General features: G+C 39.2%; 1 protein-coding gene across 2 annotated transcripts in view; it reads left to right on the top strand.

The window, feature by feature from the left end:
• hcn1 (hyperpolarization activated cyclic nucleotide-gated potassium channel 1) overlaps positions 1-25,556 on the top strand; it is a 107,412-nt gene that overhangs the window by 11,316 nt on the left and 70,540 nt on the right. The window contains exon 1 of one of the 2 annotated variants that reach the window (XM_028602297.1): positions 24,701-25,136. The exons of the other annotated variant lie outside the window; for it this stretch is intronic. Within the exon in view, the coding sequence (XP_028458098.1) occupies positions 24,787-25,136 (350 nt within the window). The 5' untranslated portion in view covers positions 24,701-24,786. Of the gene's footprint in view, positions 1-24,700; positions 25,137-25,556 lie in introns of those variants that run through there. 2 annotated transcript variants of the gene reach the window in all.

The following is a 25,556-nucleotide window of genomic DNA, read 5'->3' as shown; positions in this document are numbered from 1 at the left end:
CATAACTATGGTAACTTATTTTGTTGTTTTCCATAATCTGAGACAGTGGAAGCATGTAGATGTTGAACAGAAGAGGCCCCAGAACTGAGCCTTGGGGAACTCCGCACGTCATATTTGTATGCTCAGATGTATAATTACCTATAGACACAAAGTAGTCCCTATTCTTTAAATAGGATTCAAACCACTTTAGTACTGAGCCAGAAAGACCAACCCAGTTTTCCAATCGGTCAAGCAATATGTTTAGGACGAGTCTCAAGTAAAGTCTGAAGTCACTGTGTGTGCGACTTATGGGTTACTCGAGTCCGAGTCTCTGCCTTTTGACAGAGCCAGACTACATGTAGCTGTTTATTCCCCCTGCTTCCAGCCTTTATGCTAGGCTAAGCTTATCAGCTTCTGGCGGCAGGTCTGTTTTTTAATTCATATTTTCTCATAACATTTTTTGTTCCTCTCACTCAACTCTACTGTTTGATGTTTAAAATGCAGCTGCGGGTGAAGATTTCTCTAGATATTACTAAACACCGTTAAATCAAATTTCCTTATTTAACATATAACTTCATATGAGCTAATTTAGAAGTAAAGGGACTTTTTTCAATGGTAACTAACTTACAGTAGAACGACTTATCTGACGAGAACAAAGACAAATGCCATGTTTTTAGTCACATCTCAAAACCAATTTGTAGATTTGTTTTTCCTCTAACTTATTGTTTTATTAATTCCTCATCTATCCACTACTATGTTGTTGTTTTTTTCTTGTGTAATTGGTTTATTAAATTATATGTTACGGGCACCCGGATAGCTCAGTTGGTAGAGCAGGCGCCCATATGTAGAGGTTTACTCCTCAACTCAGCGGGCCCGGGTTCAACTCCGACCTGTGGCCCTTTGCTGCATGTCATTCCCCCTCTCTCTCCCCTTTCATGTCTTCTGCTGTCCTATCGAAATAGAGGCTGAAAAATGCCCCCCCAAAGAAAACTTTGTTACTTAAGATGTTTTCAAATTGTAGGGGAATTGGTTGTAGCCTCTTTTCAGAAAACCCCTGCATAAATAGCCCAAAATGTTTTACTGTTTTATTATTTCAGTATGACTGGGCAGATGTTGCTGTCATGATAGAAATCTTTCACCAAGTTGCTCTTTAGTTCCCCTCAAATGGCCTGTGGAGGGAGAAGCTGAGGTGTGTCACGGGACTTGAGGAGGATTTAAGTGGCACTAGGTGGGAACCTGGTGAGACTGCTCTGATTTAATAAAGCAACAGTGTCTGAAGGGACAACACAATCTTGTCATCTTTCTGGAATGGATCAAAAGAAGACTCTAAATCTTTCAAGTGCATCTGTTGAATTTAGGCTTTAAGTAGTTTGCTATTTTTTAAAGTTTTGGTTTAGCGAGGCTCTAGTATTGCCAGCAGTGCTTAATTTGTAAAGTGGGAGGTTCCGGAGCGGATACGGCGGCTCAAAGCGGGTTGGAGGTAACGGAACAAAAAAAAAAAAAAATTACACTGCCTACGTAGCTTCTCTGACTAATAAAGCCTAAACAATGCTGCTGTACATCAGGGCAATGTTTATTTTAATTTCAGAACATGCACTGCATGGGTACGAAATGTAATGTCTCCACATTCTTGATCGGTGGAAACGATTTTTGCTTGTTTGGGATCCGACTGGCCAGCGTATTTGGAAAAAGTTAAGCAAACTTTGTTGTCTTTTTGACATTTTTCCCCTGAGTGAAACGAGGCTAACAGCAATCTCAACCAGCACAAGCGCATATGTGCTTCCTCTCCCTCTGTCCCTCTCCCTCCTCTGTCTTACCCTGAAAATTCACCTCAAAACGCATCGAAAATGCAAACACAAGATTTTTGTGGAACTTCATTGGGGAATAAAGACTAACAAGACAGATAACAACATTGAACACTACACTAACAGTCAGTTATGTTTTTTCATTTAGGCGATTAATTTTTCATAGTGACGCAGGAGGTGCCGGATCCAATAAAAAAAGGTTCCGGATCCAACGTTGGATGCCAGTGTTTGTGTGTCGGTCTGTCCATCACTTTGGTCCTGACTGCCATGTAATTGTGTACAGACATTTTATATTTGAATGACTTTTTCAAATTTTTGATTCTCGAACAGCACCACCAGCAGGTCAAAATTTTCACTTATTCATTGAAATGTTTTAAAATCTACTACATGGTTGGACACAACAGTTCCAAGACAATGTATTCAAATGACTTTCATGATCCCCTGACTTTTTCCTTTAGTGCCACAAGCAGCTTGACAACATTTCTCAACAACCATTCGATGGAGTGCTGTGAAATTTGGTACAGACAATTTTAAAAACTTGTCTGACATTTCACCTATTGGCATCATCAAGTCAAAATGTCAATATGTCCAACACTTTGGTTTATGACCAGCCTACAAACCATGACATTCCCATCAGCCTCAGCTGTACTCTGTGTTCACTGCTAATCAGCAAATGTTAGCATGCTAACATCTGTAAATCGGACCACAGCTGAGTACAGCAACAAGTCTAAGAGAAACATTTATATAATTTATCTATCCTCACCTGAAAGTGTATATCAAAGGCTATTATATAAGCACTTAAATGACAGCATTGCTATTGTCAGGCGAGGCCATTAATAAAATTTTTGTCGTGGTGAAATAATTTAGTAATGAATGTATCATATGTGTCACCTACCTACAGCATAGTCAGTAAAAACTCTTTTGTGGTGACTCATCACTGTGTAACATGAGACTCTACAGCTGTCACTTTTTTTCCAGTATTGTTTTAAATAAATTTGAATGCATCGTCATTTTACATTGCAACATTTACAGTACATTGTATTTATATTTGTCTTTTCCCACTCAGTACTATTACTTCTGCTACAATGTAATTTCTCAATGTGTCATCATACAAATCTCATCTGTCATCGAGTGATGTTCTTCTGCCACACCACTTCTTCTAACACAAAGGCAAAAAAATCAAATTTTATTCAGATTTCTATTGTGGATGCAGCATACATCTGTTAAAGATCTTGTGTCTTTTAGTTTATTCTGTCATAATTTAGAGCATTATGGACAAGCTGCAACCTCCGGTGCTAAAAAATGAAGCCAATGTGCCACTGCCAAAACTGCAGTCCCCAAATGACCACTTAAGGCTGGCTCCAAAAAGGAGTCAATCCCCCAAACACCCCCATATTAAAATGCCCAACTTTACAGCAGAATTAAACATTTTAGAACCTGGTTCATTATATTATAGCTAAGTTCACTCTTCATGAGAACTGGGCGGTGTCAGGCACTGCAAGATGGCGACACCCGGAGCCACCGGAAGCCGCACAGTTTGAGCTTCATCTTGGCTTTTCAAAAAAAACTGAGTGATGTCACGGAGATGGCATCCATATTTTAATGATCTATGAATATGTCACAGTGTTATATTCTCCCAAATTAGGTATCTTTGCAATTAACTATTTCTAATTAATTAAGCATGCTTAATATCATTTCCCATCAAATTTTTATTTCACATTAGAAGCTACTCTTCCATTGACCCAAGCCATAGTCGTATAGGGGCATCCTCAAAAAACACTACATCAGGAACATCAGTCAATCAGGAACATAGTCTCACCATTTTCTCATGACTTTCAATGAAATCCTGCATGCAACTGTCACAAAATGCCCCCTGAGGCTCAGTGTATCCTCAGTTTTATCCACGTTATGATACGTCAACTGCTAAATGTATAAAGCTGGAATCAAACGGCTATAGTGAGGGCTTAAAAATGTTGCATAGCAGTGTCCTTCCATCCTTCGGCTTAGAGACAGGCTATCGTCAATGGCTGCGGCTGTACCTCCTGTCGCTGGCAATGGGCATCAGCTCAGCTTCATACAGCCAAAGCTGGCCGGCTGCTCCCAGAGGTTGGAAGCCAATACTAAACAACAGAGCTTTAATTTTCAGTGAGCTATTACGCAACAGCATCTGGGCAAGGGACCTTGCGAGACCTGCCCATATTTTTTTATTATAAAGCTGTGGTGATTACATCAATACCAGCTAGCCCCTCCCTCTCTCCCCTCTATGGGATCAAAACACGAGGGGCATTCCTATTTGCTTTGTTGATTCAGAGCCAGAAACAGGAATTTCTTTCACCCACCTCCCTCCTCTCTCTCTCTCTCTCTCTCTTGATTTTTTATTTTTTTATTTGCTAATGATGTTCAAATCGGGAATCATTTTGTATTCTCAGTAATCATAAACATCTGGTCCATGCCATCTGGCCATGTTGTTGTCTGATGTGCTTGACCATGATTATTAGTCAAAAAAGAGACATATAAATGGACAAGCTGGTTTAGACTGAGTTATTTTTGCAAGATTAGTGATGTACAAATATTTCCAAGGACAGGAGGTGGCGTGTTGTATGTATGAATACTTTTTGTGCTTTTGTCTGGTGGTTTGGATGTAAAAAAAAAAAAACAGTTTGGCAGCAGAAATAAGTGAGGCGATGCTTTGATGTGTCTATGAATATTATCTGGTGTTGGCTTCAAGACCCTCAGAGATAAGTTTTCTGGGACAACACAAGCCTGTACATTTCCCCCATAAAATATTACAACCTTATAATCACAGACTGTAGGGTCGGGACAGAGAGATGATGACGCAGGAGAAAGAGAAGGGTGGGATGTGTCGGTGAGGGACCTAGTTTAGCTCCCTGTAAGCCTAAAATACCAAAGTAGGGCTGTATCATACAGTAAACCTGACACCTGGGATAATGCACATACATCACAGACCCACAAATGGTATACTATACACACATGCATACATCCACACACATACGATCAGATGTCAAGCAACCTACACCAGCTGCCAAACGGCAGGGTGTCTGCAGCGTAATCACACAGACCAAAAAAGCTGTGTATCAACCTTTTGCATCGTTTATATTGCTTAACAATCTACACCATTCACTTCTCTGTCAGGCTGATTACCTCAAAGACACCTTTGCTCTTCTGTCTCTGTGAGGACACTACTTGATCCATGATTTTTACATTCTCATAAACATAAATTAGCAAACATCACTTTATCATGTGTGCAGAGCTCTTTCAAGATGCAAGTGAAACAAAGTATGATGGGAAAAGAGGGACAATCAAAAGGACCGTAAAGTCAAAAGAAAATGGCAAGTAAGAGAGTTACCATAGAACATCACTGGACCAAAAAAGGTATCACAGATTAAGCGATGAACGCCTTGCATAAGTGAATATAAAAGGCTCTGATGGGGAGAAGGCAGTAGAGTGCTGCAATGCAGTCTGTGCGTGTGGAAACACAGTACCCGTACAGTATGTGTGACTAACACACAGAGAACAGTATACTGCATGAATACATGCAACACAAATACCAATTTAACGAGCTTTGAAACAGCCTTTTAATATAACCAGAATACTTTGATGTTAGTAGTAGTGATGGTCTTTTAATTTGTTAATTTGAAAATGAGTTTATAAGGTGTGTGTGTGTGTGTGCGCGCGCGCACATACATACATACACACATACATACATACATACATGCATGCATACATACATACATACATACATACATACATACAGTCTGTTGGCCTGGATATACATCATTTGTAAAATATTTGGCTAATGGTTTAATGAAAAGGCTGAAATGCACACAGACTAGTGCAGAATGTACAAGTGGCTGCTGCAGTGGGGCATTCACCTGAAGAGCAGGAAAGAGCAGTGATGGTCAAGAGGGCTTGAGATGGGCTGAATATTCACACTAACAGTATAACAGTTGGTAACAATACACCAACCAAACATTACCAGCACCACTGTATGTGTGTGTGCTTGAAAACGTATTAGGACATTGGTGGCACGCACTATAGAACTGTAGATACAATTAATGTGATGGCAGCAATGAAATACCTAAGTTTTTTTTTTTTTTTTTTTTTTATAGACCGAAGATTTTTCCATATTTCAAATCCTGCACCAGTGTTTACTCTGATTTTGGAGAAAATAGACCAAATGCAGACTGATATATTCCAGCCCCCTGAACTACCTACAGTGCAAATATATGTTGGGTTAGGTTATTTTGTGATAATATCCAGTTAAATAATTCCCCGTTATTACTCCTGATCTGATGTTTATTGTATGTTAGATCTTGTATGTTAGGTATTCATGAGAATATAATTAATTAACCTGACCTACATTAAAGTCCTTGTATACAGTTATGCTGACATCAAAGCCTTGAAGATTATATTTAAAGCAGCGCTTGTGATTTATCTGCAGCTTCTTGGTTAACTGCAATATTAATCATACAGAAAACTGTGCCTCTTGTATAATCTAAAACCTGGAAATGTAACCAACTCTGCCCATGCCTGTGACACTCTTGTTTACATTCAGCAAGATAAAGAAATAATGCAGTGAAAAAACAGAGGATGTTACAGGAATTGTTCAAGGTGCAATTTTTAAGCATTTGGTCATAAAAAAACTGTCTGGTCAGTACTGAGCAAATATGCAGATTTGTCCCGCAGTGAACACTTCTAGGGTATATAGACAAATACTAGATTAGAGTAAATATTGATTACGGATTAAATACAACATGCATAAAACATTTGTTTGTTTTGTTATAATAATCCCAGAGATTTAGTCTCTGCTCAGATGGTATTGTCCTTTCTTTGCACTTGAGGTGTCTGTGATCAAATGTTATCCTGCAGTGCTGGTGTGAGTGATGTGGGTACTGTTCTAGTGTTACACACAAAGTGTCAGGTGCCCTGGTTGTACTTGTAAACACATCCCAGTTCGCAGACAGAGAGAAGTGGCACTGTGAAACTATAGAGCCTCTGCCCAACTTTCCAGAAAACAGTGACAAATTCTAATAGAGAACAAGAGCAGACACACACACACACACACCACACACCACACACCGACACACACGTATTCACAAAAAGTCCAGCAGTGTCCGTGGAGACAGGAAGTGCTAACAAGGAAAAAGTGTGCCCATTAGCAACGGCAAAGGCTCCTTTTTATCATTACGAAGTGAATTTACTGTGCTTTAACTATCATGTCTTGGTAATAAGGTGCAGTATACCATTGGTAATTAAATAAACAAATGGTCAACATGTGCATACATGGAACATATTCCTCCCACCATATGGAAATTCAGAATGACTCATTTCTATAGACTAGATTTTGTGGTTTATATTTTTGCCTATGTTCAGAGACATCCTTGTCCTGCCTAATGGCATGTAACCTATTTTATGATTAAGTATTGTATAATAATTCAGGATTTCAAGCCAGTATTTCACATATAATGGGTTTATGCAGGTACCTTAAAGTGGCTATAATCTATATTTTTATAATAACGCATTAAACGACAATACATTTAAAATAATGTGACAATAATAATTATTAATTAATAATAATTCTTAAAAAAACATTCATCGGTGGCCGGGTTAGCTCAGTTGGTAGAGCTTGCGCACATATAGAGGTTTATTCCTCGACGCAGTGGCCGCAGGTTTGACTCCGACCTGTTGCTGCATGTCATTCCCCCTCTCTCTTCCCTTTCATGTCTTCATCTGTCCTGTGGAAATAAAGGCCTAAAAAAAGCCCCAAAAATAGATTTTAAAAACATTCATCATACATTTCTGATCCGTTCAGGAACTATAGACTGCATTGTATAAACGCATTAGCCTTAAGTTGACCTCCAAGAATGAAGTGATGGTGTGTGTGCTCTTAAATGACAGAATATACATTATATGACCTTATCGCCTTATTATTATGAAATGGGCTTGCCAGCGATATGGAGTTAGATGATTCAATTTCTATATCTACTTTATATGAGACTATATTGTGTTTAGATTAAAGCACTCCCTATATAATCTAAAGAATACACCATAGCATATAACATACATAACAACTGATTCACCCATTTTAACATGTAGAAATGTTCAAAATTAGATTAGCATCATCTTATTTCTTTTGTAAAAACCCGGAATCACCATGAAGCATTTTTATTGCAAGATTTACATAATGAGATGAAACCAGGGGAACGGTACACAGCTGACCTTCCGGCTCCCTGTTTAAGGTTGCTGGCAGAGGGAAGGGGGGTGGGAACTGGCTGCATTTGGACTGGTAGCTGTACCAACTGTCCACCACATGTTACACTGGCTACATTATTTGTATGATGATGATGTCCGATAATATATTGAGCCAGGCTTTTTGTTGCATAAGGGATTTCTGTGCGGCACAAAAAAAAAGGAAAGCTGTAGAAATGGCAGACAAAAAGAAAGCAGTAAGCGAGGAGGCAGACAGCAAGAGAATAACAGCAAATTAATGGAAGTGCGTGTGAGAAAAAAGTGTGTGTGTTGTGTATGATGTTTATTCATGCATAAAGTATGTATGCATGCGTGTATGTTTGTTTCAAGCTGATATGTCTGGCTGGCACACTGTGTTCAATTAAGGCAATGTTTGGGCTTATCAATCATGATATAGCTTGTTCCCTGTGTGGCAGGCGCTCAGTCACATGTCCCAGACAGCTGCTGTTTACTTTTTGCTGCTGCTCTGCAGAACATTATGTTGGGTTTATGGCGAGTTTACATCATCACTTTGGAACACAACATTTTGCCTTGGGATCCAAATGTATGACTGTAAATGCGCAAATCCGTAGACTCTTGGGCACAGGCATACCACGCAGCAAGAGACACTTGCCGCTCTTGATTAGTGAGACTTCAGTCTGACCTTCCATTGAACCACCTTGTGCATTGAGTAACAAGGACAAGAAAGAGGATGGAGCTCTCTGCCCTGATGTCCATAAAGGTGGAAAGTTGTGAGCAATACATCAGTGCCTGTATGTTCTGGCTCTGAAAACTCATTTTCTTGAAAGCATGGTTACAACATCAGTCAATAGCAGGACGCTGCCAGCTTCCCGCAACCGCCGACTCAGCTGGAGCTTCTCTGTATTACTTGATAGCTTTCTGTCAATGGGGTTACAGCTGCAGAGCATCCATAGTCTGTTACGCCAAAGCAGATTTATTGCAAGCTTAGGAAGAGAAAGCAATCGATAATAGAAAAAAAGAAAACATCCACTATCCTTAACAAAGTGTGTGTGTGTGTGTGTGTGTGTGTGTGTGTGTGTGTGTGTGTGTGTGTGTGTGTGTGTGTGTGTGTGTGTGTCTGTGTGTGTGTCTTTATATCAATGTTGATCTTTCACCTTTTTTAAGCTGTTAGCCCCCCTCTTCTTCATATATGTAACTGCTTTCTGCAAGATAAAATTTGTTCCAGCCCATCACAAAGCAACAAAAATAATAAAATTGTCTCAGTTGTCTCATATTGACCACAATAATTTCAAGACATTTAAATTGTAGGGCTTGTATTATCATAATTAATAAAGTTATGGCCCAGACCCTTTAGACTTGTATTTGACCATCCCTAAAGAGAGCAACAGATAAATTATCAAAATGGTAGATTAATTATCAAAATGGCAGATTAATTATTAAAATGGCAATTCCTTGGCAACTTTTTTATACAAGTAAAAAGATCAGGCCATCAAATATTATAAACACAGAATGACAGCTTTGTTGCCAGGCCGGTTGGGAGCAGTTTATTGGTCCTCGCTCCCCCCCTGTACTGCATGGCAAAATTTGGGTCAAAAATGGTCTCAAATCTAACAGCGTATGCCCAGTTTAACAGAAACGACAGTGGTCAAAAAGAAACCATTCTGAAATTCTTAAAATAAATTGTTTCGTTTTATTACTTTCAGGAGCTCAAGATGAATAAGATCATACGTCTGTAGATAGCAGAATATGTAGAGCAGGGGTCTTCAACGTTTATTAAGCCAAGGACCCCTTAACTAAAAAAGAGACGGAGCAGGGACCCCCTACTACATATATTGTATAAAATGAAGTTACATATTAAACTGGGCCTACAATAACGTGTATGCGACCTATAGCCTTTATATTTTTGCATAGAATACCAAGCTATTAAACAATAATTGTTGGCATGATTTTATAAATCATCTTTTAATATTAAACATGTTGCACAAGAATTTTAGGATTAACTGTATCGGTGGCTATCTTAGTGACTACCTTACCTATAAGCCAGTGAGCCTATCATCAGTGGTGATAGGTGGTGATATTTGCTAATAATATGTCAGAATTATGTTAAGACATTTTAATTTATGAAAAAAACGTTTTGACAATAATTTGGAAGCCCCCCTGCAGTGACTCTGAGGACCCCCTAGGGGTCCCGGACCCCCTGTTGAAGATCTCTGATGTAGAGGATGGCTGCAGAATATCTTCAGACAAAGTTGTTGAGAATGTTCAGGTCCATGAGAGTTATGTTCGATGACTTGACGGGAGAGAATAGATACTACCATCTATCTTCTGAAGGTTAAAAAAAGAAGCAAAGTTCCTAAACAGAAGAGGTGAAAATAAAGGTAAAAGAACAATTAACAAGGTCTTGATTGATTTAAGTAAGGCAGCAGAAAGATAAATAATCTACAGCACAGAATGAGCATTGCATTGGAATCCTCTTTCTTGCTATCTGTCAAATGTAAACTAAACATTCACTGACAATGTAGCTCTGGTTTGTCTGCCAACTCCTAAGAGTCTTTTGACTGGCTTGATATTCTACTATCTTCACCAGCCACTTGTTTACTTTGGCTCTCTGCCATTTCGTGCTTTCCAGGTAGTGTATAATCAGCTTGTATGAGCTTGAGGGCTGAGAGCTATTGTCCACAGTTTTATGAACAATGTTTTAGTTTGCCAGGACCTAATATTTATACTGTGACCTCTCAGTTAGGGGATGGCAACACCATATCTAGAAGCAGCTGGGACTGCTGCATGAATTCTATCAATTTACAATTAATTTGGATTATTTGCTTTCAGATAGGTTTGCTGCATGCTGCAGTGACGAATCTTTCACATTATGTGTAGATGAGGAGAATCTACATCAGCAACACAGGAAGAGGTTATTACCAGCAATACAGTCATGTATGATACATATTACTCACACTTTGGCAGCACTTTCGGAACCATCACACAACCTCAGTAGACCTTACATTGGAAGTAATGTAGCTTGTCAGATCATTTTAACGTAACTCGCTAATTTTTAACCTCCCGTGCACAACCACAATTTCAACTCATGTCCAAATAAATAGTTTCTCCCTGCTTCATATTTTTTGTGCTAAGCTATAGGCTAAACATACTGTATCCTGACCCTATCTCTCTCAGCTCATCTGCCACCTCATATCCTGCTGCCGCTTCTCCAGCTCCACCTTGTTTGTTTATTAATCTGCTTAGAACCAGATAATGGTATTATGGGCTATCAGAGCACATGGGTATTGTCTTAACAATGACTACAGTCTCTAAGGCAGGGGTCTTCAACGTTTATTAAGCCAAGGACCCCTTAACTAAAAAAGAGACGGAGCAGGGACCCCATATAACATATATTGTATAAAATGAAGTTGCATATTAAACTGGGCCTACAATAACGTGTAAGCGACCTAAAGCCTTTATATTTTTGCATAGAACACCAAGCTATTAAACAATAATTGTTGGCATGATTTTATAAATCATCTTTTAATATTAAACATGTGGCACAAGAATCTTAGGATTAACTGTATCGGTAGATGGCTATACAGTGAGCCTATCATCAGTGGTGATAGGTGGTGATATTTGCTAAAAATATGTCAGAATTATGTTAAGACATATTAATTTATGAAAAAACCTTTTTGACAATAATTTGGAGGCCCCCCTGCAGTGACTCTGAGGACCTCCTAGGGGTCCCGGACCCCCTGTTGAAGATCTCTGCTCTAAGGTGGTTAGCCTTTTTCAGCCTTGCTAGCTGCATTGCTCTGGATGGTTATGTCCAAGGTGCAATTTGCCCCTTTCTGGTCTAAATATCCCTGCCTCTGCTGAATTATTTTAATGGGGACAAAATAAAATGCCAGAGGACAGTCCTTTCAGGTGCCATGGTAGTTGAGTTTAGCCAGAAAAGGTAAGCGTCATGCGGTACTGATTAAGTTTAGGCATCAAAACGAGTCGTTAAGTTTAGGAAAAAGATCGTGGTTAAAACACTCCGGAGGGTCGAACGAGCATTTCATGGTTGAAAGTATTTTGTTTTTGCCGTGAAGTGAACTCTGCTCCGTGGCTTGAAAGCGCTGTGTTTTATGTTGACACCACGTTGTGCTATTTCACTTTTTAGATTAATGTCCTTTTGAATATTGAAGTTCATAAATAAGTGTTTTAGCATAGCTGTCCAAGTGGCACTATCCATGGTAGGCCTATTGAAAGGGGCATTTAATTCTTGCATGTTTTGTTTTGCATGATCAAAAAAACACCCTGGTTATGTTGCTCTGTTGGTTGGTCCACCACTTTGGTCCAGACTGAAAAATCTCAACTATTGGATGGATCACAATGATATTTGGTACAGACATTTATGTCCCCCTCAGGATGAATTGTAGCAAATAACTCTGATAACCTTTAGCGCCATTTTCAATTCAAAATTTCCAAACTTTGGTTTAAAACAAAATACATGCAAAAATAATAATATTTTGACTTTTTGTTTAGTGCTAATTAGCAAATGTTAGCATGCTAACAAGCTAAACTAAGACAATGAACATTGTAAAACATAGCTGCTAAACATCACTGGAATGTGGCAATGCTAGCACTAGCATTTAGCTCAAAGCACTCGAGAACATATCCGCTATGTGCAAATTTTAAAACATGAGTGCCAACAACACTTTTGATATTTGAAACTGAAGGAAATTCCATTCAGTTATTTGATTTAGTTTTGTCTCTTAGTGAAGTTGCATCTGTTACTAGAGCTTTGTGCAGTGTAACAATAACGTAGGACATTTTCCGCTCTATTAACGCTTGTATCATTTTGAGATACTAATGTGGCATAGGAACATTCATTTCTTACACGATTACATTTTTAATTTTATATAAAGAGTTTCTTCTGTGACTGTTGTTGAAAGAGTCCCAGCTTCACGACAGACCGACAAGCAAACAAAAAACAGTGCCAGCATTAGGGCATCAGCAAATTATGTTCGACGAGAACAGGGATTAAAATGCAGTAAAAACAAAATGTGGTCAGTCAATCTAACCTCCAGTCTCTTAAAGTCACAATGTTTTTGTTAAGAATGAGACAAGCAGGATAATAAAACAGACTAAGAACTGTTCTTTCTCTGGGGAAATAAGAGTTAAGATGACACAGAAGAGGAGCTTTGACACCTCCAGCTAACACTTCCAGCTAACAGAGTCATGCTGAAGCGTTGTTGGTTAAATGTTGGGTCTACTGATGTCGAGCCTGATGAGCTAAGTGACTCAGTGATAGATTCATTAGCTTGAGATCGAACTGGGACACCTTGCCATTGTGGGCTTCTTAATTATTTATAAGAATGAGCACAGGACTTAAACCTGGATTTAAAGCTTTGTTTTGAGCCTGTTTTGATTCTAATCAATGTTGAAAAGATCAAGAAAAAATGTAAATGATTATTATTATGACTCACTTTATGCCTCTATAGAAATTAACATATTGCAAATATTGGACGGGTTGTTTTCTCCTCATTTAGGCAAGTGGAAGAAATCCACAACCCCGTGGTCACAATTTCACCTCTCTAACCTACTCTGGGCCCCATTAGAAAAAAACTTCTCATCATCCTCATCAAGTTATTAACAAATCTGATAAATCACAAAGAAATTATGTGTTTAATCTGGAGTGGCTGTTTAAAATGGACACCACAGACTTTAAAAAACCTGATTCCTAATGGTCAATTAAATATTAAGGGATCCTGACAGTATAAACAGGAGGTTCTTATCACACTTTCTGATCCTGGCAAATAGAGAGCACTATAAATATTGCATTGGTTTAGACTGCTACGGCAATCTAAACCAATACAGTGCGTCAGTAACAGATTTTGTATCGTGTTTAAAAGCAAAATAAATGGAATGATTTCTACTTCTGCTAAAGGATGTTCTCTGGAAGCTTTACAGCTAGAGAAATGCGGCCCTGAATGCAAACTGCATTTCTCTTTTAACCACCTGGAACATGAGGGAAATGAAACAAAATGAATTCAAGTCATATTTCAATAAAGTAGCGGCATGTGTGCCAGGTACATCTTGTTTAGTTTGCTACTGATGCAGCTCATCATCGATACAAGGCAAGCAAAAACACATTTCACATCCAGGTCTGTGATTCAGTTTCCAACAAAATGTAAACACATTACTGCAAAACCTTATTTTATTATTTTATTTTTTGGACAGGATAAAGGCCTGTATTTATAAAGATTCAAACACATCGCTACATGGAGGCTAACAAACAGTGAGGGTTGGGGGGGGTCACTCATATTTATCAAGCACTGAGCTGTTATATGTTGATCCCTTGCTAATACAACACCAATGGGCCTGGTCCAACACAGTAAAGCAATTAAGCTCAAGACAATCAGGAGACAGACAGAGAGACAGACACATGAGACTCTCTGATCAAAAGCTCCTTCTCAAAGTTACAACCCCATAATTCTGAAGTGATTCTTAACAGATAACCTAATGAATTGAAGGGTTCACCCAAGCCTTGCCAGTGAGCCAGCATGCACAGCAGCAGGACCCTTGGAAACTGGCTTTGCCATTGTAACTACTGTTATTGGTGTGTACCAAGACCTGCTTGATGAGGCGATCTCGATACGCTCTCAGTCAAACTCTGGAGCGGTTCGTTCGTGGTGAGAACGGGATCCGACCTCGAACCGCACCAACTATACACACTCCGCAAGTCTGAGCTAATGTGACCTGTAGTCAGGTGTGTTTAGCAATCGTTCCCAAACTGTAGCCGCTTGCAGTGTTTCTTTCACAGAAATAGACGGCAGTCAAGCTCGCCGTCACTCACATGTCCGTGGTTAAACCAGCCGCCGCTACGGTCTCGGTGACCAGAGCAGACGAAGTAATGTCTCACGCGAAACAATGTCTCATTATTTAAACGAAATGAGCTGGTTTGACCGTGGAGATGCAAGAAATATGCACTAGTCCAGAACACAGGACCTTCTTCTTGCTCCCACCCCAGACACATCTGACCAATATATTGAGAAGTGAACGTTCTTGCATGATTTGTAATGACGCATTTTGGTACGCTTGGATTTTTTTCCAGGTGTGTAACCAAACCGAACCAAGGGGAAATCGCTCCTAGTTTACAAACTCATCAACTGATTCAGACCAAAGCAAACAAACTAAAGGTGTGAAAACGCCCTTAGTACAATGTTGTTATTACTGATAGAAGCAATGGCTAAAACTATGAAAGCAAGTTGTAATAAACCCGAGTTATCCTTTTAATAATTATGCAACATGTAATCATTTATTATGCTAAAGGATGCATTTGATTCCATATCTCTTAGGCCTTTATCATTATAAACAAACCCCATAAAAGATCAAAACCATCAATGAATTTATCCTGCTCCAAAACCTTCAACAGGGACTGAGACAACACTTTGCCTGCACACAAATCTTGGCTTCTTCGTGAGGATTTGCAGACCCTAGACGTAATCATTTGATTGGTGGAGCTTGTTGGGACAGTTGGGGATTAAAAACTGCCTGAGGGGCTAAATTCAAGGCAATAAAGTTCAGAGATTAAGGGACTTTGTCACCCTCAAATGACCTTAGCTCCTCCTTAACCTCTGAGCTGGATATTGCAACGCGCTGATCTGCTGCAGTGCATGTAACTGGGGTTTGTGCACTCCTGAGACATCTTTTACTTTAGTCTAAACAAACGGCATTGATTACATTTTGAGGACGTTTGTCACAGTGCATGTATATTTCAAACTCAGCAAGTCAGTGCTTCCTCTTTTTTTTTTACCCATTTGGTATGGGAAATGTATAATCAAGCCTGAACGCTGTCAATCGTCAAAGGTGAGGGCGCCGTATGTGGTATTGGATAGAGCTGCAGGGAACTTCCTTTTTTTTGCGAGGTCTGACTTTGCTGTGCTGCTGAGGCAGCAGACCAAAACACCAGGAAGCCTTACTGCCATGACAGAATGGGGAAAAATAGAGATAGTTAAATGATGGGTTCGGGTTTAGGGAGGACAGATGAAGCAGTAACTGGAGAATAAAATGGGTGGAAATAGGGGAAGGCTAGAGTGTCAGGAATAATGATATGGGTTGAGAGGAATAGTCGACAAGGAGGCTCAGTGTTTGGACAGGAAGGGGATAAGGGAGAGGATGGATGAGGGAAGAGGTGATGTCACAGATTACATATTTGCCTCTGTAGAGTAGGGCTGTGCAATTAATCAAATCTTTAATCGTGATTACAATTTCACATCCTAACAATCACAAAAACAGAGTAATCAAGAAAAAATGTGCACATTATTTTTTTGCTAGTAAACTCTTATTTAGTTTTGTGTTCTGAATGAGAAAAAATTTTAAAACAGGAAAAGTATTAAGGGAAATGTCCCAGTTTAGGTTGTTTTCACTGTTGATTTGTTAACTGTTTCATTGTTTTTTTAATTCAATAAATGCAACATCTTTCCATTTTTAATGGTGTTGAATCATTTTGATCTTGATCAAAATAATTGTGATTATGATTTTTTTCCATAATCAAGCAGCCCTACTGTAGAATACTCTTCACTTCATTTCCCCAGCCTCGGTTCAGGAACACATTGTATCCTCTTACCCTAAAACGTTCTGCTCAATTCATCTAAAGTAATTCCCTCCTCTCATTCCCTGCCCCAAATGCAGGCAGACACACACACACACACACACACACACACACACACACACACACACACACACACACACACACGGATGGACACTTGTCTGTCTGTAGCTGGATGTGGTCTGCGCTGTCTGGGAGCTAGAGTACTTTAGATCACCATGATTACTATGGGATTTTCCCAACGGCCTCTAAAACCTCTGGCTTTCAACGTTCAGGCGATTTGACTTTTTGGAGCCATAATTAACATTTAGATTCCTCTCATACTCAGCCAGCCATGACGTAGTCATCGATTTACTCCGGGGTTTCAACTTGCTCATAGCATGGCAGACATGCATACGCAACATTTCAGACATGATAAGGTTTTAAAGCTGAACCACAGATCTTTAATGTATCCTTAAAAACTGAATAATCACATATTGATGTGATAAAAGACACTTACTGTTAGAATATTTACTTTATCAAGAATAGACCGAGAACCACTGAAGTTATAAAGTTTTGTTTACTTGCAAGTAGAATCAGTTTACAGTACTCGCAGCACAAGTACAGAAAGTGACTTCCGAATAAGCTTTCTACAACAGCTTTTGTAAGAAAATGTAGAATGTGATAAAACTCTATAGTCATAATAAAAAGTTGATGTTGTTAGCTATCTCAGTCAAGGAGCGCCTGTTCTTTCCTCACCACACCATGCTCCAGACAAGGACAAGACAGTAGCTCCCAGATACCAGATGGCAACAGCAGTGTTTTGTCTTGTTATGATGAAAACCGTTTTAATAATAATCAGAGGGAAAGTACGTATCACAATGTTTCCCTAACACTTACATATTTAAATGTCATTTATATCAAAAAACATTATGACACAGACACAGACAATGACATAACCATGAATATAAGGGAGAAACATGGGATAGAAACTTTTTTGTCCAGCTTGGTGCAGCCCCATCCACTGTGAGGTAAAATCACTGCATGCGACAGCTGCCTCAGAGAGAAAAGACAGACAGCCATACTAAAACAGCAGATATTAAAAGTAATAATGCTGAGACAGAATGTTCCAAGAAGCTTGTTCTTATATAATAATAATAATAATATTGTTTCAAGTCAAAGAACAGACTCTTTAATGGTCATGTAATGAGAACAGAAAAGCTTCTTATCTTAGTTTGCCTTGGTAATTCCTCGAAAAACTTTGTTTCTAAAGATTCAGAGATTTCATTATTATTCTTAGGACAGAAATGCACAAGTGTGATGGTATGCGCCCAAGCACTTACTGATGCATTAGCAGAGGCACTTTGAAGAAAGACCTGTCTTGATATAGGTACATGTAGTTCTTTCGAGGCAATATTCTTGTAATATCTTTAATGTGTAAATCAAATGAGAGTTTCTACCCTTTTCAAATGGAAAATTCTTCAACTTCTCTTATGTCAGTTCAGTAGGTGCAGGGCATTAAACTACCAAATGACAAACCCCGTTCTAAAATCATTTTAGTTTCCTACGGTATTGTGAACATTTGGTGATTGTGGAGCAAATGTGATGACGGGAAACCCAGCATAAGGACAGTCCAACAAACCAAAATTGCTGAGTACATAAAGAAATAACTAGGGTCAGTGTGAGGAAATCATCATTGGATTCTTGTTTGGTTTTCATTACGATGAGTTTCAGATAAGACGGCAGACAGAAACATGGCAACTTTCTTAAATTAGAATGGAAGAAAACCTGATTGCACTTCTCTATCAGATTAACTCCATTATTCAAGCACTGTGGTTAGGCCTGCAAGTAGATAGCTAAGAAGCCTACACACAACCACACGTACTGATAAACAAAACTATACTCAACGAGGTCCATGACTGGTCTGAAAGACGCCACCCATCAAGGGATCAATGGACGTCAGTAAATCCATTTCTAAAAATACTTGCCAATCCTTTGGGATTACTACGCGTAGCAAGTGGACACTGTGTATGCCACAAATCTGGAATTAGGCATTGAAAGGCTGTCAATGAATAGTGCATCAACACCTGATCCACTGTCTAGGGGACATAGGTCCTGGAACTGTGTCACGTCAACAGACCTGCAACACATGTTACACTGCACTTTCTCAACTTTCTTGAAAAAGGTTAAAAGACACTTAAATTAAACCAATAGGCAATAATAACCCAATAGGCAATAATGTTGCAGTTTGGAGTATCACTAATAAAACTATTATGTTTTTTATGATGGTTTTTGGAACATGCAGCAGTGTTTCTCATTGTGCTATATGTTCCTCCATCATGTTGGATGGGGACCAGATTCTTGGGTGAGGTAGTGTTTACAATACACAGTGAGCTCTAAAATGATTTACCTGTATTAACCAACAATTATTTGTCTCCCCAAGCTAATCAGGATCAGGTGTTGGGTCACACAATTGTCTGAGAAAGCTGGGTTGCATCCAGGTTAGACAGGCAGCTCACTAGGGTTTTAGGAACTCACTCCTGCTACAGCTCAGTTACATACAACACGATAATCTGGTGTCCACCTCAACATGAAGGAGGACATGTAGCCCAATGACAAACACTGTTGCGTGTTCCAAAACATAGTAATATATATTACTAATACTCCAACAAAGTTTGCACCACAAAGTCTGTGTCCTCAAATTCTATGACGAAACTCAAACACTGCAACCTATTATTGCCCCAATGAATTCAGAACACTATACTGTATGTATAGTTTTATAAGGGATTTTACTTTTCTGCATATCTGTTTAGATCAATTGCAACCACATTTCTACAGAATGTGTAAAGCATTTAAGCACCTATTTTCTCCATAAAGTTGAACTTTTTTTAAGTGGCTTTTTTTTCTCAAGAAAGTTGCAGGTGCAGTGTAACATGTATTGCAGGTCTGTTTAAATGACGGTTCCAGGCACATTTGCCCTGAGGACAATGGCAGGACAGTGGAGCAGGTGTTGATGCACCACTGACAGCCTTTGAATGCCTAGTTCCAGATTTGGGGCATATGCAGTGTCCACTTGCTACGTGTAGTAATCCGTAGTAAGTATTTTTAGTAGTGGATTTAATGACATCCATTGATCCCTGACTTATGTCAGTATACGTAATTCTGGCACTTTGGTGACTAAACTTCATACTCCAAATTGGTTTAGAATTTGAATGTAGTGTGTTGAATGGGTCGGGCACAGCACTACTTTGCAGACCATGCCATAAATCCATGACAACCAGTGAGAACTAACCAGTGCTTATACTGCATTAATGTCATACCAGAGTCACGGAAACTCTTCTAGCTACCCTTTTCATATTTTAAATTTGTGGTAATCAAACTCAAATTTAATGGATGTAGTGGTATTATGTCAGTGCACACTATTTTTAATGGCCAACCTCTACAACTGTCTTGAGATGATGGAGTGATGAAGTTGTAAACATGGGACTTTTTCCACCTCTACCATCTAATAACATGAACGTGGCCTCAACAGTGTTTAATTTCAAGTTGTTGTGGGATCCATCTAGTGAACAGGTTCATGTGCAGTTCAGGCACTGGTCAACTTTTTTTAGATATTTCCTTCATACTGTGCAACTTTAGCCACTGACAATCCTACAAGACCTCATTTGCCTTGAGGCACACACACTCTCATTCTCATGTAGTGTGGATAAGCAGTAGTTGACCATTAATTCATAGAAATGAGCGAGAGGGTGGCTGCATAATCTGTAAAGGTTAAAGAAGTGCTCAACTGTGTGGATCTAATTATGATATGGTAATGCCAACTCTCACATTAACCTCACTGGCATGTAACTCGTTTACTTGTTTGATTGATGCATTAAGTCCCACCCCACTATCCTGTTGCAACTGACATCACGTTAGGGAAAAGGTTTTGTTCTGCAAATGTTTCATTCTAACTTCTAATTTTTGCTGAAATATTTTTAGTGTTTTATTTTGTAAGTGGATGAGTGGATGAGTTCACTGGTGAGAAAATGCAACAATGGGACGGTGTGTTTTTCTACAGTAATTGGGTTAACCGTTTTGATGTTTACAAACCTATAACTCTACATTTTATCATAATCATCTTCTTGACTGAGCATTGTAATGCTCTCATTTCTTTCTACCAGTCAGTTTGCTGATTGAGTCAACCTTGACCTTCGGCTGGTGCTCGCCCAATGCCTCAGCCTCATCGCTGACGTCCATGATACCCTGATAGTCTCAGCTGGAGACTGACCAAAGCCTGCAATCATGTTACAACACCATCTTCCCAGCCCCAATCGTGGCTTAATTAAAGTCAGTCATGGGACAAGAGTCCAAAGAGGACAAGTTGTAGTCACGTTTGGCCCAGGAGGTGGAAGATTTGTATTTTTAAGTTGCATCAGTTATTGAGCTTGGTCCCTCAGATGTTTCGGTGAAACTAACGGGGATTTGCAACTTTTACTTCCTAAAATGTACTCCGCACTTGATATGGAAAGATTTCTAAAACAAAGGACACTACAGTACAGTACAGACGATGTAAAAAGAAAAGAAACTTTTATGTAGTTATGTAAAATTAAATGTAGTTTGATATTACTTTATATGTCTTCATTCCAGTAAACTTGTTATAGTGTAAAAAATAATCAAAAACCTTTTTTTCTCCCATTTTGTTGTAAGCATAATCTAAATGATGCCTCAAAATATTGTGAATAAAAGAAACAAAGCATTTCTTCTTCTCTAAAGGATAAGCTCGCTATACATTAAATGACTTTGAGAAAATGAGAAGGAGCCGATGGGGGCATTGTAACACAATGCTGCCATCCTGTAGATGGCTGATGCTATTTGTGGCATAAGCAATGGCTGGCAGAGCGGGGGTATGTATTGTTTCATGTCCAGATGAGGTATTGACTGTAGATGACTGGACGTAATCTTAGAGACACAATGCAATTTCAGCATGGGGCCATCATAACAAATCAGGAACCCATTTTGTCATGCAGAAAGCCGGATATTTGGCTCACCATTTTATTAATATTCTGTACAATAATATAAGGCAGGATTAAATCCCACTGGGATCAGCTTTAACAAGAAACAACATGCAGTATATTCAACTTTTTAATGTAAATTTCCAAACTGTATAAGGTTAGAAATCTCATGGAGAAATCTCAAAGCTCACTGATATCTCAAATTCCACTTTAAGTTTGATGAAAATTATAAAAGGAAATACAATAGTTTACCATTCATTTTTGACATTTGTAACTAGAGAATCACACCGCGCACTCAAAACTACAATAACACAATGTTTTATTGGAGGAATTATCCTGCAGATTCAGATGCATGACGTCTTTCAGGAGATTCAGTCTCTCTTTCTCTCTCTCTCTCTCTCTATCTCTCTCTTTATCGGCCTCTCTCCGTCATTTGTTCCTTGTGTATTTGTGTAGCCTGTCCACCTTCCAGGTTACTTGGTGGAGAGGAGGTTATGTGACTCAGTCTCTAGCTGTTTGGCGGCACCTGAAAGCTGCTTCACATCCTTCTGGATACTTCTTTCTCATAGATGTTCACATTCTATTTCTTAGGTTAGTGTACTCTGTACACATGACATCTTCTGTATTGCAAGTTTCTCCGTCCTGGGAGAGGTATCCGTCCTCAGTTGCTCTTCCTGCCTTTTTTATTTTAAGGTTTTGTTTGGGGACATTTTATCCAAAGCGAGGGTCAAAAAGGACAGAGAGTGTCGTGTGGTGTACAGATTGTAAAGCCCCCTGAGGCAAATTTGTGATTTGTGATGAGATTTGACGAAACCTAAAATGAAGGTTTACCTTACATGAATCCATCTTACGCTTGTTCCCCTACTGGTACATGTATCCTTGTTGTATTTAGTCCCTGACATGTGAATGGACCATCTGGGATTTGCACTTTGTTAAATATCAGTATTACTTTAAGCCATAAATCTTATGCAACATTTTTTCCCCTCCCTGACCCCATTAACTATGAAACTGAAGTTACAAAAGCGTTGTGTAGGGGAAACATTTGCCAACACACATGCCAACCAATCCAACCCAACACAAACCCAGCTGAGAGAATAAAGGCACACAAAAAAATCAAGGGATGTCTGTTTCAATTACGTTAACATTTGGATCATTACATAATAATCCACTTTCAAACATGCAACATTTCTGAGCTAATGTTGTCTCTAGCGATGTACACAACAGCTGCGGTTTTGTGTTGCCATGAAAAGACTGATCGTGTGGGTTCAGTGTGGGTATGTAATGGCACATTGGGGAGAGAGTCTGTTTTACTGAATGGTGCTCTCTCATGGTTCAAGGAAGTGATCTGATCATTATTATTCTTTTTATAAAGATTAATTAAAGCAAGCTCTAAATGGTTCACTATGCACATCTTTATTCAAAAATCAAGCAAGAATTTGAATAGGGGTGCACATTTCAGAAAATGTCACGATTCGTTTCAATATCGATTTTTGGGCTCAAGATTTGATTCAAAAATGATTCTTGTGAATCGATTTTTTTGCCTAAATGTTAATGAACGTTTTAACTCACAATAAAAAGCAGAATAAAATATAAACAGATAAAAGTATCTGTCTGTACCTACAGCAGTGGGTTGAACAATTCAGATTCTTTAGGTATGTAAAATATGGCAATACTTCCATGGAAAAATACTCTTTTACAAGTTAAAGAGTAAAAGAGTGTTATATTATTCTACCTTTAATTACTGGATTATTATTACTAATGCATTAATGTGTAAGCAGCATTTTGTTATTTTAGTTTGTCAAGATGGAGCTAATTTTACTAATTGATACACTGTTGGGTAGTTTAATCTATAACAATGCATGGTATTCTTTAAAAGGATTATATGTTTTGTTTTTTAAATAGCTTAATCTGAAAAGTAACTAAAACTATTAAATGAATGACATACATTTTCCTTCCCCATCACTTCATTACCCTGTTGTTTCACTGCTTCTCTTTAATCTTATGTCTTTGTCTTTTACATTTGAGGTACTTGCACTTTCCTCAAGTATTTTCTATTGCAACTTTTAGTCAGATAATCAACAGACGATTGACAGAAATGAATAGGTAACTATTTTGATAATTGTTTAAGTGATTTTGCATGCAAAATGCCAAACATTTCATGGTTTGGGCTTCAGGAATTGTAGGATTTCTTTTTATAATATTGAGGTTCGGACTGTTGGTTGGACAAAACCGGCATTGTCGAGGTGTCACAGGGCTCTGGATTTGTGATGGAATTTCTCACCATTATCTGAAGTTTCACAAACCCAAACAATCAATAGATATGTTGATTTAACAAAGTGTGTATACTTTAAGAGATGCATTAGAAGTCCCTAAATGTTTACAGTATGTCATAATACATTCTGCAGACATTACCTAATTAACTGTGGTTTAAAATGCACCATGCAGATGATTATTATTACAACAATATTTGGACCATATAATCTACTTGCAATGTATAATGAAGCTTGGGTTGCTTATATGCAAACAAGTGCTTCTATCTATGCAGTCAGTGCATCCACACTCTAAATGTTGGATCATATCTGCAACACTTTAAAATGTGTGATTTCCGCAAGATGTTCAACTAGTTTACTCATATGACCAGTGGCACAAACTATGATCACACCGGCATCACAGTCTGTTTCACCGTGTTGTCTTCTATTATCACTCCTCAGTGGGAAACAAACCTGCCGCCAGTCGAGCCACAGGAGGCACACATGCTTTGTCAATTGATAATTTTTTTTTTTTTAAACAGGTCTTCATTAACTTAATATACCATTAACTCTGCTACTATAATACCGGCTTCCTCCCGCCATGTGTGATGTTGGTGACAGAGGAGCGGAAAGGTGACGGAGCCACATTATGTAAATAAGGTGCAGGGGCATGTGCCAGTTAAACCGCAGTGCCGTGCGAAGTGAGACAGAGGCTTTGGACGGTAGAAGCCGGGGCCGTCGGTAGATGGCGGTAACCCAAGAAATCTGATCCACAGGGTTCTCGGGCACTCTGTCTCAGTTTGCAGCACTCGCACTGAAGGCGGAGGAGCTGAACAGTTTGAAGGACATAATAAAATTAGAAAGAACAGGAGAGCTCACGGCGGGTCCTCTCGAGTTTTGCGCGCAGCCCTCCCGAGCAGGAGACGCAACGCTTTGCCACAAAGAAATACGGGAAAACTAAAAACACCATGGAAGACAAATCGAATTCGTTCTCCAGCAACAAGGAGGAGAAGGCGGATGGGAATAATGTTTTTCAGAGGCAAGACTCGATACAGAAAAATAACACGGGAAGCCAGAAGGACCACGGCAACTCAGTGGGCTTCAAGGGGGAGCGGGAAGAGGCCATGGTCGGTTTTGACGATCTGGACGGGGCGGCAAGGCAACATGGTTTTATGCAGAGGCAATTTGGGGCCATGATGCAGCCCGGAGTCAATAAGTTCTCCTTGCGTATGTTCGGCAGTCAGAAAGCCGTGGAGAAAGAGCAAGAGAGGGTTCAAACGGCCGGATACTGGATCATTCATCCATATAGCGATTTTAGGTAAGGGCTGGAAAAGACACCTGCTTCCTACCCCCCATTTATATCCACCCCTCCCGTCACCCGAGGGTCTGCAAGCTATACACTTTAACACATAACGCTCTGTCATCGGCACACACACACACACACACACACACACAGCCTGCCCCGAAGCGCACCCTAATCTACCTCTGTATTTAAGCAATCAGGCTTCCGCTGCTGAAGGCTTCACTGACAAAATGTGCTTGTTTGCGGCAAGCAATGTGTTTCATTGCGGCATTTTTATTATAATAGATAGGGACGCGTTAAGGCTACAAAGGTGTATCGGTGAGATGTCCTTGGAAAAAAGGATGGTGAATGTCATAGACACACAGACACACACACACACACACACACACACACACGCAATACAGCACAGTGTCAGGTCCTCATAGCGACATAGGG

The sequence above is a fragment of the Perca flavescens genome, chromosome 16 (assembly GCF_004354835.1).
Source record: "Perca flavescens isolate YP-PL-M2 chromosome 16, PFLA_1.0, whole genome shotgun sequence".
NCBI classification, from domain to species: Eukaryota; Metazoa; Chordata; class Actinopteri; order Perciformes; family Percidae; genus Perca; species Perca flavescens.
Note: the sequence above shows the minus strand (reverse complement) of the source record. Positions and strands in the feature narration are given on the sequence as shown.